The following is a 15,069-nucleotide window of genomic DNA, read 5'->3' as shown; positions in this document are numbered from 1 at the left end:
TAGTGGCCGTAGACGGCGCGCAGGGCCGCCGCGGGCACCCTCGCCTTCTCGCTCTCCCGCGGCTCCTCCTCGCCGAGGAGCGGCGCCGACAGCCGCAGGAAGCTCTCGCGCTCGAGCTGCGTCTTCAGCGTCAGCGACCCGCGCTCGCAGTTGTTCCCGCTCATGCGGTCCTGGACGTGCATGAGCGCCATCGCGGCCCTCAACCCCGCGGCGGCGCGCGCCGAGGAAGCCTTCCAAGGGGCAGCCAATGGCGATGAGGTGCAATGAAATCGGCTCCTTGAAAGATCCTTGAAGGTGCCGTGGGTTGAGGCAATGATGGGGCTTCTCACACTCCTCTTCGCGTGCTTCGTCGCGCGGGGCGAGGCGCTCGCGAAGGGCGGCGGTTTCGGCGCGCCCAAGGCGAAGAAGAAGAAGGCCGTCGTCGTCGCGCCCGAGCCGCCCAAGTACGCGGCGCTGCGCGAGTGGGCGACGAACCAGGGCGCGGAGCTCTCGGGCCTCGTCGCGAGCGAGTGCCGCGCGGGCCTGGGCGCGGACCTCGTCGCGACCAAGGCCTTCAAGAAGGACGCGGTCGTCGCGCGCGTGCCTTCCGAACTCGCGCTCGCGCTGAGCGACCCGAACGCGGGCGAGGCGGACCTCGCCGAGTGCGGCGCGAACTTCTACAAGTTCGGCTACCTCGAGGATAAATTCTTCGCGCCCTACGTCGCGACGCTGCCCGCGCCGTCGGAGATCACGGCGACGCCGGACCACTGGGACGCGAGCGACGTGGAGAGCACCGAGTGGCCGCCGCTCGTGGAAGAGGTCGCGCGGCGGCGGGCGCGGGTCGCGGCCGTCGCGGCGGAAACGGGCACGCCGGAGGAGCTCGTGCGCTACGGCGCGTTCCTCGCGAGCTCGCGGGCCCACGAGCTCCGGCTCGACGACGTCGGCGGCGACGCCGGCGCCGTCCATCCGTCCGCCGAGGGCGCCGCGAAGCCGACGAAGGCGCTCCGCGTGCTCGTGCCCTTCCTCGACACGGCGAACTGGGGCGCGAGCCCGAACGTCCGCCTCGAGGTGCTCGACGCGGCGCGCGACGACGCGACCTTCGCGCTGATCGCTTTGAAGCCCATCGCTCCGGACGACGCGCTCGTGGCGTCCTACGGCGCGCGCGCGACGCCGGACCTGCTCTTGGACTTCGGCTTCGTGCCGAACGCGCGCCTCGACGGCTCCGCGTCCGTCGACGGGCGCCTCGTCGCCCAGGGCGCCGCGACGTTCGCCGACGCCTCGACGGCCGCCGACCGCGCGACGCTCGACGACGCCGGCGCGTCCCAACCGGCCAAGCTCGCGTCGAAGCTCCGCATCGCGCTCAAGTCCGCGAAGATCAACAAGAAGCACGAGGCTTTGTTCAAGGCCGTCCACGCGAAGAACGCGGGCGTCGCCGCGCCGTCGCGGCCCGACCCGAACGCGCAGCTCCCGCCGGGCACGGAGCGCCGCCGCGTCGCCGCGGGCGCCAAGGGCGGCGGCGGCGGCGCGGCGGGCGCCAAGACGGGGGCGTGAGCGCCACGCTCGGTGTAGTAAGGGCAATTAGGTCCTAAGACGACGCCGCACCGCCGAGGGGGACGTCGTCGACGTCGTCGAGCTCGTCGTCGTCGTCGTCGACGTCGTCAAGCTCGTCGTCGTAGAGGCGTCCACTGAGCGCTATGAAGCGCTCGGCTTCCTCGCGTGCAACGGGCTTCTCCCACTGGCACGCGCCCGTGCTCTCGTGGACGTGCGTCGAGCCGCTCTGCGTGACGCTGGGGCCTCGAGCTCGTGGCGCACCTTCGTCGCCGTCGCGTCGGCGCGGGGCACGTGCGCGACGCCGCCGCCGTAGGAGAGGCCGAGGACGGCGCGCTCGCGGGCGACTTGTGGATCGTCTTGCCGAGGCAGCCCCTCAGCTAGCGCTTCATGTTGTGTGCAGTCCGCGATCAAGATCTCGCACAGCGTTTGAAGCGAAAGGGCGGTCGGCGGACGCGGAGCACGCGCTTGGCGCACAAGGCAGCCCGACTCGCAAGAGCTTGCTGCGATGTGTTCAAAGCACATTGTTTGCCATTGCACGTCATCATGATGATGGGGCTCTCGGCCAATCGTCGACGCGCATCGTAGCAGCTCGTCTCGGCCAACGCCGCGATGGACTCGTCGACCCACAGCAGCTCGGTGCCCCGCGTGGGTCGGGTGCGTCCGTGGGCAGCCATGGCTACCTCGGGTCGCTGCCCGGTCGCTCCACCTGCCAGGCGCCTCGCCCCTGAGTCGCCGGCCAAGCAAGCGGCGAGCACCTCGACTAGCTCGCGGTTCGAGACGCGCGACGCGAGCACCGGATCGTTTTGGCCGCGCGGCGCCGCGTCTTGCGCGTCGCGTGGCGCGCCTTCCGCCCCCTCGTGAACGCGCGGGGTCGGGGGCCGGGGGGGGATGACGGGGTCCCCACCCTTCGAGCTTTCAAACCACCACCACCTAGGTATCAACATGCCCTACACTGGGCCGCTCATCGACGAGTGCCGCAAGGCCGGCGTGGACATGGGCCAGTTCAAGTATAGGTCTCGAGAATGCGACTACAAGCGGGCCCTCGACGCGCACCTCGGCCGCGCGCCGGTCGCGCCGGAGCGCCGGTCGACGCGAGTCGACTCGTCGGGCGTGCTCGCCACGGACGTCGCGACGGCCAAGACGAAGGCCGTGTTCGCCAACGAGCAGAACGTGGGCCCCGGCGTCGTCGCGACGACGGGCAGCACCATCTCGCCGGGCAAGGCCGCGCGCGACGCGCGCAAGCAGCGGCCGCCCATCGACATTTCCGACGAGGGCGCCGTGGACGCGGCCCTGATCGAGTCGCTCTTGTTCCTCGTGGCGCAGCGCCTGCCCGGCGACGAGGCCCTGATCCCCAGTAGCGTCGTCGCCAAGTACGTCGACGAGAAGTACTGGCTCAAGTCCAAGGTCGTCGACGACAAGTTCTACTGCTCCATGAGCATGCTCATGTCTCGAGCCTTCGCGCTCAAAGTGGCGTACACCGCCAAGAGCGACATCGACCAGTCCAAGGACATCCTCCGCTTCCTCGACATCAAGAACCAGATCGCGAGCAGCGGCATGCGCAAGGAGGTCCAGGAGAAGAAGATGACCGAGGTCGCCGCCTGCGCGTCGACGGTCACGGCGGCGACGGCGTCGGGCCGCTTCGAGGCGTTCTGCCTGCTCATGAACAAGATCTGCGGGACCAACATGACGAAGACGGAGATCGGCTGCTGGGTCCAGGACGTCGGCGAGCAGGAGCTCCGCGCGACGACGGTCGGCGACGTCGGCCGCAGCGTAGACCCGTCGCGCGCGCTCCGTCGAACCCCTCTTCCCCCCGCAGGTCCTCGCCTGGCGGCGCGTCCCGCCCTTCCTCTCGACGGCGCAATACGCCAAGTTCATCGACGTGCTCAAGGAGTTCGACGTCGAGAAGAAGCTGTTCGACGTCCAGAGCGACTTCGGCTCGAGCCGCGTCGACCTCTTCATCGCGCTCGACCGCGACATCGCCGTGCGCTGCGCGTCCTTGGACGAGTTCCGCGGCCTCGAGCGCGTCGTCGACTACATGGTCGCGGCCAACTGCGGCGTCTACGTGTGATTCAACCCCACTTCAACTGGTGATTCAACCAGTTGAACTGCAACATGAGTGTCCCTCTGAGAATTCTCGACCGGTCGCAGGTCCACGTCAAGTCCGCGTTCCTGAGCGGCGGCCCGGGCTTCGGCTCGAGCTCGGACAAGCGCATCAGCTCGGGCCAGGCCATCGCGCGGCGCATGGTCTCGCACAACTCGAGCATCGCGCGCGGCGCGGGCGCGCTGAAGTCCGTCGGCGACCACTTCTACGCGCCGAGCGGCGTCGCGGACCACCTCCACGCCATGGTCGGCGACGGGCTCGTGGCGCGGTGGGCGCCGCTCATCGAGAGCGGCAAGTTCGCCGTGGGCGTGCACCACGTCGTCGACTCGTACCGCGAAATGCACAGCGAGCCATCGGAAACCCGCTACAGCCCCGCGGGCGCGGCGGCGGGCCACGTCTTCGCCGTCGAGGATGGCGAGGTGCGCGACGGCGCCTCCTGGCGCGAGCAGGACTGCCCGGGGTCGCTCGCCGCGGGCTTCCTCGCGGCGGCGCTGAACGTCGGCGGCCTCTTCAACGTCGCGCGGCCGGTGCGGCGCGACGTGCTTTCGACGCTGCCCACGGAATTCGTCGTCGAGTCCTACAACGGCACGCAGCAGATCGAGCGCGCGCAGCACGCGATCATCGGGCCGGCGCTCTCGTTCTCCACGAACTGCGTCTACGCGCCGTCCGAGCAGCGCCACGAGTGCAGCACGCACGGCGACGCCTACGACTCGCGCCTCCTCTCCGGGGCGAGCCCCATCTACGAGCTCAACTCCGGCGACGTCGACTTCGAGCTCAAGACCCGCACCTTTCACGCGGAGAAAGCCCGGGAGTCGATGGACGTCGTCCACGGCAAAGCGCGGCTCGTCGCGGCGAACCAGTCGGCCTGCGCCATCTGCATCGGCTTCGACGGCGGGCCCGCGGGCGCGCGGGACGCCGTCGACGGCAAGGTCCAGCCCTTGTCGTTGAGCAACCTCGCCGAGACGCTCAAGGAGATCCACGAGGTGCACAAGTTGATGGCCGCGTCGGCGCGGCCGGACGAGGTCTTCTTCGACTTCCTCGGTCGGAGCACGTGGCTCAAACGAGTGCGAGGCTACCTCGTCGCGGTCAGCGACGTGGACTCTGTGAAGACGGAGCAGAAGCGCTTCGACTTCTCTAAGCCGCGCAACCAGATCCAGACGGACCTCCGCGCCGCGTTGCGGTACTGCCTCGACCGCCGCCAGGCGTGGCTCGACGCGCCGGTCACGTCCACGGAGCTCGCGAAGACGGGCCCGCGCGTGCGGCCCAAGAACTACTTCGACCTCGCGATCTCGCCGGGCGTCGCGGACGACGCGCGCCTGCCGGCGGCGTCGGAGATCCGCGTCCCGCTCCGCTTCGTCGGCCACATCAGCCAGTCCCGCGCGCGGCCCTGGCGCGAGTCGTGCGTGGTTGACCACGTCTTCCGGCAGAAGCAACTGGACATCGAGGTCCTGGGCTTCGACTCGCGCAAGTGCAAGCGCCTGCTCGTCTCCAAGGGCCCGGAGGACTGGTTCCGAGGCATGGAGATTGTGAGCATCGCCTCGAAACCGGTGCCGCCGATCACGAGCACCGCTGTTCTGAACAAGGCGCTGGCTCTGATGCGCGACTCGCCGCGGCCGCTGAAGCTCGGCTTCGCGGTAGCGGACCCGGGTGCGTTCCCGGCGGACGTCGACGTCCCGAAGCCGGGGGCGCTCAAGCTCTGGGAGACCGCGCGCCCGGCCTTGGAGACGTACCGCGTGAGGTTGCGTCGGGTCGGAAAGCTCGACGCCGCCGCGGCTCTGCCGGTCCGCTGCGCCGCCGGGCATCCTCAAGCCGTCGTCGGCGTCGGCGATCTCGGCGGCGACCTCGTCGTCTTCGAGATGGCCATGGAGTCGCCGACGCGGCCGCCGCCCTGGGCCGCCAGCGCCGAGCGCCAGCGCGTCGCGGCGGCGGCGGACGCGGCCGCCAAGCGAGCCGGCGACGTGAGCTTTGCGCGCGACGTCTGCGAGCAGGAGGGTGGGCTCTGGGTCCCCGCGCAGGACGAGCCCTGCGCCCGCGAGGCCATCGAGCGCAAGCGGAAACGCGAGGCGCGCGACGACTTCGACAACGCGTTGGAGTCCATGGCGACGGCCATCGTCGAGCTTCGCGGCTGCGGCGTCGATGTGTGCGCCTTCGAGAACTTGATGGCGCAGACGAAGGCCAAGCGCCGCCGCCGCGCCTAGTCCGGCGCGCCGGCTCATCAGGCAGGTCCGCACAGAGGTCGCCGACGAGTTTCCGCACGGGCAGTTCAGCGAGGTCCTCGGCTTCGCCCCACAAATTGTGCACGTTAAACGGAGCCCTAGCGCCTTCGCACGCGCCTTCTTAATCTCGTATTCCTTCTGCTTTTTCTGCCACTCCATCAGATTCTCGCCGCCCCCTGAGTCCATCGTGTGATCAGCCGTCGTGTGCGATCCTTTATAAGCGGGTCTCGTGGTAGCGCACGTCGCGGCGGTGCTACGGGGTGCGCGTCGATGACGGCCGCGCGTGTCGCCAGGCCTGATGCTCGGTCGCTCGATCTGCCACAGCAAAACGCCCGGACTCCGTCGGACTCCGGACGCCTCCAAGCCTCCAATCCGAGGCGTCGACCGACATGCCCTCTCGAGACCCCGCCGCCGCTCCACAAACAGACCACTCACATACACGCCCTACTCGCCCCCGCTCGCCTCCCCCAGCGCGAAGAAGCAGAGGAGCGCGTCGAGGTCCGCGGGGCCGCCCTCGAGGTCCACGGACCGCCAGCCCGGCCGCAGGTCCGGCACGGGGACGAGCGCGGACGCGTCGAAGGCGCCTCGGCCCGCGTCCCAGAGGCCGATCTCGAGAAACGCGAGGCCCGGGCACTCGAGGCGCAGCGCGGTCTCCGCGTCGAAGTCGAGGGGCGCCGCGGCCGCGTCGTCGACGCGCGCGCCGTGGACCCTCACGCGGAGCCGCGACCGCGGCGCCGCGGGCGTCCGCGGCGTCTTCGGCCAGGCGCCGGAGCCCTGGCGCCCGCGCCGCGACGCCGCGGCCGCCGGCGGCGGCGACGCGGCCGGCGCGGCGCCGAGCCGCCGGCGCCCGGAGGCCACGAGCACCGTCACCGCGGCCGCGCGGCCGCCGCCGCGGTGCGGGTCGAAGGGTTCGCCCCCGCGCAGCACGTCGGGCTTGAGCACGTAGCCGCAGCCGCCGTTGGCGCGGAACTTGGCCTTGTTCAGGCGCATCGCGAGGTCCCGCGTCTGGTAGTTCAGCGCGACCAGCTGCACGCCCGCGCCCCAGGGCGCCGTCGGGTCCGCGTTCGAGCTGTCGACGCGCTTGCCGTCCGGGTAGCAGCGGCTCAACAGGCGCCGGTTCGCCGCGACGAGGGCGACGCGGTCGTCGTCGGCACCGAGGAGCCTCCCGAGCTTCTTCTCGGAGAAGGAGCTCATGGCCGTCGACGGCCGCGCGGCCGCGTCGGCCCACGACGTGAACTTGACGCCCGCGAGGGCCGTCACGCGGCTGAGGGCCTCGGAGCCGCGCACGCGCTTCGAGTTGAAGCCGCTCGTCGTCTTCGCGAGCAGCGCGGCGCGCGCGCCCGCGCGGCGGAGCGCGTCGCGGCTCGCGTCCGTGCGCCGCCGGCCGCTCGCGGACAGCGCGCTCGACGCGCGGCGCAAGACGCGCAGGGAGTCGAAGCTCGCCCGCGGCGGCGTGCCCCGCGCGGAGCTCGCGCGCGGCCGCCGCGCGTCGTCGTCGTCGTCGTCGTCCGCGACCGCCGCCGCGGCCTCATCGTCGTCCGCGGGCGCCGGCGCCGCGGGCCCGTCGTCGTCCTTGGCCAGGGACCCGGACGTCGACTGGTCGCTGAGGCTCGAGCACTGGGGCGCGACGGGCGGCGCGCGGAACGCGTCGAGCGGCAGCCGCTTGCCCTTCAACAGCACGCGACCCCGGAGCGCGTCCGGCGACGGGAGCTCGTAGGCCGGCGACGCCTGGTCGAGCTCCTCCGGCCGCAGCAGCGCCGCGCCCAGCGTCTCGGCGAAGATGGCGGCCATGACGTCGCACTGCGCCGCGGAGCAGTGGTTCTCGAGCGACAGGATGACGGGATAGGGCGACGCGTAGAAGGCCCACTTCTTGATCGCGACGACGACGGACCGGAGCGGAATTTTCGACGTGAGCGTGTGGCCGTGGAAGATGACGGGCTCGCCGTCGTCGCCGTCCCAGGAGTCGAGCTCCACGCAGCGGCAGCCGTCGCAGAGGTCGTCGATGTAGCGTTTTACCGACGACTCGGACGCGAGCTGGTCGCCCTCGAGGTACGTGTTGTGGCTCGACGCGATGAAGTAGTCGCAAAGGGGCCGCGTCATGTCGTCGCTCGACACGCCCACGGGGCTCGACGTGCCCGACGCGCGCCAGTCGTTCGCGCCGGACCACAAGAACCGCTCGAAGACGGCGAGCGGTACGCGCGCGGGCCGGTGGCTCCGCTTCGACCGGAGGCCGCAGGCCCTTAACAGGGCCTCCGTCGCCGCGCGCGTGCCCACGAGGCGGCCATCGCCCTGGGCGTGGAGGAAGACGACGAAGACCTCGATGCCCAGGTCCTCGCCCGGCTCCGCGTCGAAGCCGCCGTCGCCGCCGTCGTCCAAGACGTCGCGCAGCGGGAGCGCGGCGAGCCCCCGGTCCGCGAGGCCGACGACGTCGCGGCCCGGGAGCCGCGCCAGGCAGCCGTAGAGCCGCGCGGCGGGCGGCGGGCCGCCGTCCGCGTGGTCGTAGGCGCGCGACCCGCGCCGCGGCCGCGGCGGCGGCGCGTCGTCGCCGTCGCCCGCGGCCGCGTCGCCGAGCGCCGCGGGCGCCGCGGCCTCCGGCGGCGGCCGCGGGCAGCAGCGCGGCAGGCAGGACGACGGCCGGTCGTTGTCGCCGCCGTCGCCGGCGTCGTCGCCGTCGCCGGACGAGCCGCGCGTCGCCTGGAGCCGCGACCGCCGCCGGAGGAAGGCCGTCCGCGCGAAGGTCGCCCGCGACGTCGTGTTCTGGGGCGCGGACGCCGTCGACGACGCCCACAGACTCAGCGTGCGCCGGCTCGGCGGCCGCGAGGCCAGGCTCTTGGACACGTCCGTCGGCGACGCCGGCACCTCGGTAAAGAACGGCGACGCCGGCTTCCGCTCGCCGGACCACTCGTCGAGGCGGCCCAGGGCGCGCACGGACACGAGGCGCGTGCGCTCGAAGCCCCAGACCAGCTCCTCCAGGCTCCGGACGAGCGCGCGCGCGGCCGCGGGCGAGTCCGCGATGAGGTCCACGGACTGCAGCGTGAGCGCGTCGTCGCGCGCCGCGCAGGGGTTCCGCGACGCCCGCGCGCGGCCCTGGAAGATAATCGAGAAGGCGCGGTCGCCGACGTCGTCGCCCAGCGCCGGCAGGAGCTGCGCGCGCCGCCGCGCGCGCTCGAAGCCCGCGGTGAAGAGGCCCGCCTGGACGCGCGCGACGGCGTCCAGCGACACCCGCCCCCGGTCCGCGATGGTCTTCGGCCCGCGCCGCGTCCACACCAGGCTCGGCGACGGCGCCTCGGCGTCGACGGACTCCGAGGACCGCTGGCGAGACCGCTGGCGCGACATGTTCCGCGACCCCGCGCGCGTCAACACGCGCGTGAGCAATCTCGACGGCGCGCCGATCGTGTGGGGCCGCATGGAGTGCGGCAGCGCCAGGGCGAATCTGCACTTGCGGAGCTGGCCCCGGCGCGTGACCTTGAGGAGCTCGACGTCGTTCCAGGGCGACTCCTCGAAGACGGAGCCGCTCGGGGGCCGCGTCGGCCGGAACGTGTCCTCGAGGTCGAGCGCGGGCGCGGGCGGCACCCCGTCGCCGCCCCGGCTCGTTTCGGGCGACAGCCTGCCCTCCGGCGACCCGGACACGGACGCGCGGTGCGGCGAGAAGGCGTCGAGGCCGAGCACGGCGAGCGCGTCGTCGAGCGTCGCGCCGCCCGGGCGCGCGACACCCTCGAGCACGCGCGCCGCGAGCGCCTCGTCGCCGCCCACGGCCGCCGCGAGCTCGGACGCGCCCAACGCGCCGTCGCCGTCGGCGTCGAGCTTCCCAAAGGCCGCGGCGATGGCCGCCTCCGACAGGCCGTCCATGCCGAGGTCGAAGCGGAGGAGCCGCGCGAGGACGCTCCACCACAGCTTCGACACGTCGATGGGCGACGCGCCGCCGCGGCCGCCGAAGCCCGGCGACGCGCTCGGCGCGTCGCTCCGCCGCGGCGACGCCGGCGGCGTCGTCACCGCGGACGCGGCGCCGTCGGACTCGTCCGTGAGCTGGATGCGCAGGGACTCGCCCGTCTCCGAGAAGCGCGGGAAGGCGCCGTCCGTCGGCGACGCGCCGTCGCCGGGGCCGGCTGCGCCCACGCGCCAGAGCTCCACGTCGATGCAGCGCTTCGGCTCGGCCATGGTCAGACTAGCCGAGGAGGCTGCCCATTGTCCCCGCTTGGAAATTTTGTTGCAGCGCTCATTGAATGGGAAACCTAGCCTTGGGGGCTGCAATGGACGCGAGTGATTCGCGCGTCGGCCAGGAGCAGGCCGTCGCCAGCGTGGCTGGGACGGAGAGTGCGTTCTCGAAGGCGTTTTATGTATGCGTCGCCCCCCTCGAGTCGTACGTTGGGCTCTTTGAGACCGCGCGCCTTCAGCGCCTGTCGCCCAGCTTTAACAAAACCGGCGGCCCAGTCGCGGATGCGGTCAAGATCTGCAAAGCGTACGTGACGACCTCTGGCGGCGCGAAACCGTGCGCCCCGGGCACCGGCGGCCGCGCGGACTTTGCGCACAGGATGGCGTGGTCGAACCTCGTGCGCTCCGGTTGGAAGCTCCGCGGCGTCAAAGCGCGCGCCGGAGATCCGGTCGGCGCGATCCTCGGGGACGCGCCCCGCGCGCTCCTCGCCGACCGCGCATTGATGCTCGCCCTGTGCCACAAGGCGCCTTGTCGCGTAATGTTCCATTCGGACTTGTCGCTCCGAACTGACCGCCAATTCGTACTCTCGGTCGTTCGCGAAGACGGCCGCGCGCTCCAGTTTGTCCACGAATCGCTGCTGTCTGATCACGAGATCATGCTCGCGAGCTGCCGCAATGACGGGAATGCGCTGCAATTCGCGTACTTCATGAAGGGTTACAACCTTTTCATGGAGAACGTCGAGGTCAACCTCGAAATCGTGCGCGCGAGCGTATCGCAGAACGGCAGCGTCTTACAGCATCTACCTCCTCCGCTCCAGGACAATCCCGCGGTTGTGATCGCGGCCGTACGCCAAAGCGGCTCTGCGATTCAGTACGCTTCGCCCGAGCTGCGGCGTAACGAGGCGATCGCGCTCGCGGCGGTGTCTCAGGATGGCCTGGCCCTGAGATATGTCCCTCGCGTTCACGGCGTGGATGGTCGCGCTATCATAGTTGCGGCTTGTAGCCAAAATGGGATGGCTCTCGAATTTTGTACTATGAATGCCCAGATGGATCCCGAGATCGCCTTGGCGGCTGTCAGCCAAAACGGGCTAGCCCTCGAGCATGTCTCGTTTGACCTCAAGCGCGACTACCAGATCGTCAAGGCGGCGGTGACTCAGAATGGTTTAGCCCTGAGGCTCATTCATTCTGCCCTCAAGGACGATCCCGACATCGCGTTGGCGGCGGTGCGCCAGAACGGCCTCGCGATCGACCTGACCCCGATTGGGATGAAGCACGATCGCCAGATCTCGCTCGCAAGCGCCGTGGACGCTCTCTTGCGGGACGGCATGGACCCGAGGCAGCATCTGGATGCGGTGCCATTGGGTGACGACCTTCAGATCGTGCTCGAGGCCGCGGCGCAGAATCCGGACGCGCTGCACCTTCTCATCCCCGCGCTGCGCCAGAGCCTCCGTGCTTTCCTCGCATCAGAAGGGCACGCCTTAGACTCGCCTTAGACCTTCTGCTTCTTCGTCTTGGGCGCGCCCTTGGGCGGGGGCTTGGGCTTGTTCGCCCTGTTGCGCTGCTGGGCCTCCTTGAAGCGCGCGATGTTGTCCTTGCTCTGGACCTTGTGGTCGACGAGGGGCCGCGGGTACGTGTCCCCGAGGACGACGCCCGCGGCGGCGAGGACGGCGGCCGGCGCGGTCCAGGGCGCGTACTTGTACTTGGCCGGGAGCTTCCGGAGCTCGGGCACGAAGCGGTCGACGTACGCGCCGGCCGCGTCGTCGACGTTGAGCGAGCTCTGCTTGTGGTTGGGCACGGGGCTGTAGACGCGGAAGAAGGGCGGCGACCAGGACGCGACGCCCGCGAGGCCGAGCCAGTTGAAGTTGTTCACGGCCCAGTCCGCGTCGAGCAGGTCGCGGTCGAAGACGCGCGCGCCCTCGGTCCAGGGCAGCCAGAGGTCGCCGCGCGTGAGGAAGCAGGCGACGGCGTGGCGCGCGAGGTGGTGGATCCAGCCCGTCTCCCTGAGCTGGCGCATGGCCGCGTCGACGAACGGGTAGCCCGTCTCGCCGGCCTCCCAGGCCCGCAGCCGCGCGGCCGCGGCCGCGTCCGTCGCCGGGTCGTCCCAGGGGATGTCGGCGCAGACCGGCGACGGCGACGCCGCGAAGGCCGCGCCGTGCTTCAACGCGTTCGCGTAGGCCATCTCCCGAAAATACAGCTGGCCGAGCAGCGACGTCGGCGGCTGCGCGTGGGAACCGCCCGCGTAGACGTCCGCGAGCCTCGCGCGGAACAGGCGCGCGCTCACGCAGCCGAACTTGAGGTAGGGCGACAGCACCGTCGTCGACGGGTCGACGTCGAACTTCGTCGACTTGGTCTTCGGTTTCTCGAACGCGCGCGCCCATTTGCCGCCGTCGCGCGCGAGCGCGGCCTCGAGGCGCGCGAGGCCCGCGGACTCGCCGCCGGCCACGCCGAAGGCCGCCGCGGGCGGCGCCTCGTAGCCCATGGCCTCGAGCGTCGGCACGCTCGAATCCGGCAGCCCGTCGGGCGGCGGCGGCAGGGTCGCGGGCGGATCGAGCGGCGCCGGTACGGCGCCGAGGGCCGCCGCCGCCTTGACCATGGCCGGCATGGTCGTCGGCGCCTTGCCGCCGCAGGCCCCGAGGACCTCGCGCGGGTCGAAGAGCAGGTGGCCGCCCGCGACGGCGGACGCCGCGACGCCGCGCGCCTTCGCCGCCGCGGCGACGCGCGCGTCGCGCGCGACGCCCCAGGGCTCGACGAGCTCCTCCTCCCAGAGGATGGCGTCCACTTTGACGCCGGGCAGCGCGTCGCAGGCGCCGGCGAAGAGGCCGTCGAGCGTCGCCTCCGTCTCGCCTCGCACGACGCAGAGCCGCGAGCCGCGTTTCCGCAGCGACGCGTCGAGGTCCGCGAGCGACTCGAGCAGGAAGCGGTAGCGCGGCGCGCCGACGAACTCCGGCCGCGCGAAGTGCGGGTCCAGCACGAAGATGGGCAGGAGCCGGCCGCCGCGCTTCGCCGCCTCGACGAGCGGCGCGTTGTCGTGGAGCCGCAGGCACTTGCGGAACCAGACCGCCGTCGTCTTCGGCGCCATGGCCGCAGCGCTGCACGCGACGAGGAGCAGCCGGAGGACGTTTGGGCGGGCCAGCACGCTGAGAGCGGGTGCGAGAGCGCGCGGTTGATGAGGTGACGCGGCGGAAGCCGCTCGCAGGGAAACAAGTCGGCACCATGCACCATCGTCCTTGCTGTGGCAGCTCTGCGCCACATGGGCGGCGCGCCCGCGTGTTCGTAGGCTGATTACGCACAAGTAAACAGTCACGCAGTCGCAGTAACATAGCAAAAACAATATGGACCACATCGCGTCGCGGCGCATCGATGCGCCCGTCGCCTCGTGGCACAGCTGGGACGCCTTCCGCGACCCGCCGGCGGAGGTCCAGCTCGGCTGCGGCGTCGCGAAGTACGGGCAGCGCTTCGTCTGGACGAAGCTGCACCTGACGGCGTCGCAGCTCGCGCCGCTGCGCCTCGAGGGCGACGCGCCCATGGACGCGGCGACGGCCGAGGTCGCGGGCAGCGGCCGGGAGGTCGGCGCGGCCGTGCTCCGGTCGTCGCCCGGCGACGGCACGGCGTGCGGCGCCTGCCTCGCGGCGGCGTCCGAGCTGCCGGACTGGGTCGACCTCGAGCGCGTCGGCCGCGGCCAGAAGGTCTTCCAGAGGTACCTGCCGCACGTGTCCGTGACGCTCTTCTATTTATCGCTCGTCGGCGGCTTCTCCGCGGCGGTGATCACGAAGGTCCTGTTCTCCACGGGCTACCTCGCGTCGTCGCCGCGCCTCGTGATGCGGCGGCTGCTCGACACGGGCCTGTTCCTCTTCGACGTCTGCCTCGACGGCCCGGAGTCGCTGCGCCCGGGCGGCCGCGGCTTCGAGTGCTGCCTCGAGGTCCGCGCGCTCCACGCGTCCGTGCGCGCGCGCCTCGCCGCGCGCGGCTGGGACGCGGCCGCCTACGGCGTGCCCGTGAACCAGGAGGACATGGTCGTCACGCTGCTCGCGTTCAGCTACAACGTGCTCGTCGGCGTCGAGTTCTTGAAGGGCTCGCGCGTCGGCGAGGAGGAGGAGGGCGACTACCTGCACCTCTGGCGCTACCTCGGCCACCTGCTCGGCGTGCGCGACGAGCACAACCCCTGCGCGAGCTACGCGGCGGCCAAGGCGACGCTCGAGTCCATCGTCGTGCACATTCTGGAGCCCGACGCGGACTCGAAGAAGCTCGCCAGGGCGATGCTCGCGGCGCCGTCGGGCGGCGACGCGACGGGCTACGCGTTCCTCACGCGGGCGGAGCTCTGCCGCTACATGGTGGGGGACGCGCTCGCCGACGCCCTCGACCTGCCCGTGGCGCCGCCGTCGCTCCGCGTGAAACTCGTCCGCCTCTGGCTCGCGGCCGTCGGCGTCGCCATCGACTCGCGGCTCGGCCGCCTCTTCGGCATCGCCCACGCGCTCCAGATGCGCGCCGTGCGGCGGCTGCACGGCCACCTCCGCTCCGGCAGCAAGCGCCACGACGTCGCCGCGACGGTCGACGCGCCCGTCGCGACGTGCCCCTACGAGCCGGGCGCCGGCGACGCGCGGCGACGGCGGACGTCGTGCCCCTACGCCGCGGACGGCGCGCCGGGGGGGTGACTGAGATATACGTTACTGGCTAGTCCGAGTCCGAACCGTAGTCTCCCGTGGGTTCCCCGTCCGAATCGTAGCCGAAGCTCGTGGAGCCGTTGTAATCTAAGCAGCCGCCTCGACCACGAAGGAGATCCCCACATTCACCCATGATTTGGCCGTCTTCTTTCGTGCCATCAAGGCTTACGATTTTGAGCTTCGGGCAGCCGTGGAGAAGACGCAGCAATTCCGAGCTGGGAAGCGTCGCGTCGAAACCGTCCAAACTCAGGAGCGTCTGGGAGCACGGACCCGACAGAATCGCGTCGATACCAGCCGAAGTGAATTTCACCTGAACATCTTCGACGAGAGTGAGGTCAACTAAGCTGAGCTTTGAGATCCATCGGAGGCACAGATTGTTCGTGTGCCTGTTCTGCCAGCGCAGGTCGAC

The 15,069-nt window shown here is 71.2% G+C and overlaps 4 protein-coding genes across 4 annotated transcripts; 2 read left to right on the top strand and 2 right to left on the bottom strand.

Annotated features, from left to right (window-relative positions):
- Positions 1-315: 315 nt before the first annotated feature.
- On the top strand, positions 316-4,961 carry AURANDRAFT_70959 (hypothetical protein; the record flags this gene model as incomplete). Its single annotated transcript, XM_009035618.1, has 4 exons — positions 316-1,526; positions 2,544-3,300; positions 3,347-3,385; positions 4,388-4,961. The coding sequence occupies 4 exons, from the start codon at positions 316-318 to the stop codon at positions 4,577-4,579; spliced, it is 2,199 nt and encodes a 732-aa protein (XP_009033866.1).
- Positions 4,962-7,611: 2,650 nt separating this feature from the next.
- On the bottom strand, positions 7,612-7,947 carry AURANDRAFT_21478 (hypothetical protein; the record flags this gene model as incomplete). The annotated part of the gene is made up of 1 exon (XM_009035579.1): positions 7,612-7,947. A coding segment is annotated over one exon (336 nt), but the record flags the coding sequence as incomplete, so codon positions are not given.
- A 3,541-nt stretch (positions 7,948-11,488) lies between these two features.
- Positions 11,489-13,078, bottom strand: CRY2 (hypothetical protein; the record flags this gene model as incomplete). Its single annotated transcript, XM_009035578.1, has 1 exon — positions 11,489-13,078. One exon carries the CDS (start codon positions 13,076-13,078, stop codon positions 11,489-11,491), a length of 1,590 nt encoding a protein of 529 aa, XP_009033826.1.
- Positions 13,079-13,331: 253 nt separating this feature from the next.
- Positions 13,332-14,651, top strand: AURANDRAFT_61919 (hypothetical protein; the record flags this gene model as incomplete). Its single annotated transcript, XM_009035619.1, has 1 exon — positions 13,332-14,651. One exon carries the CDS (start codon positions 13,332-13,334, stop codon positions 14,649-14,651), a length of 1,320 nt encoding a protein of 439 aa, XP_009033867.1.
- Between the last annotated feature and the right edge of the window lie 418 nt (positions 14,652-15,069).

Source organism: Aureococcus anophagefferens (genome assembly GCF_000186865.1).
Source record: "Aureococcus anophagefferens unplaced genomic scaffold AURANscaffold_3, whole genome shotgun sequence".
NCBI lineage: Eukaryota > Pelagophyceae > Pelagomonadales > Pelagomonadaceae > Aureococcus > Aureococcus anophagefferens.
This window is presented reverse-complemented; position numbering and strand designations above follow the sequence as displayed.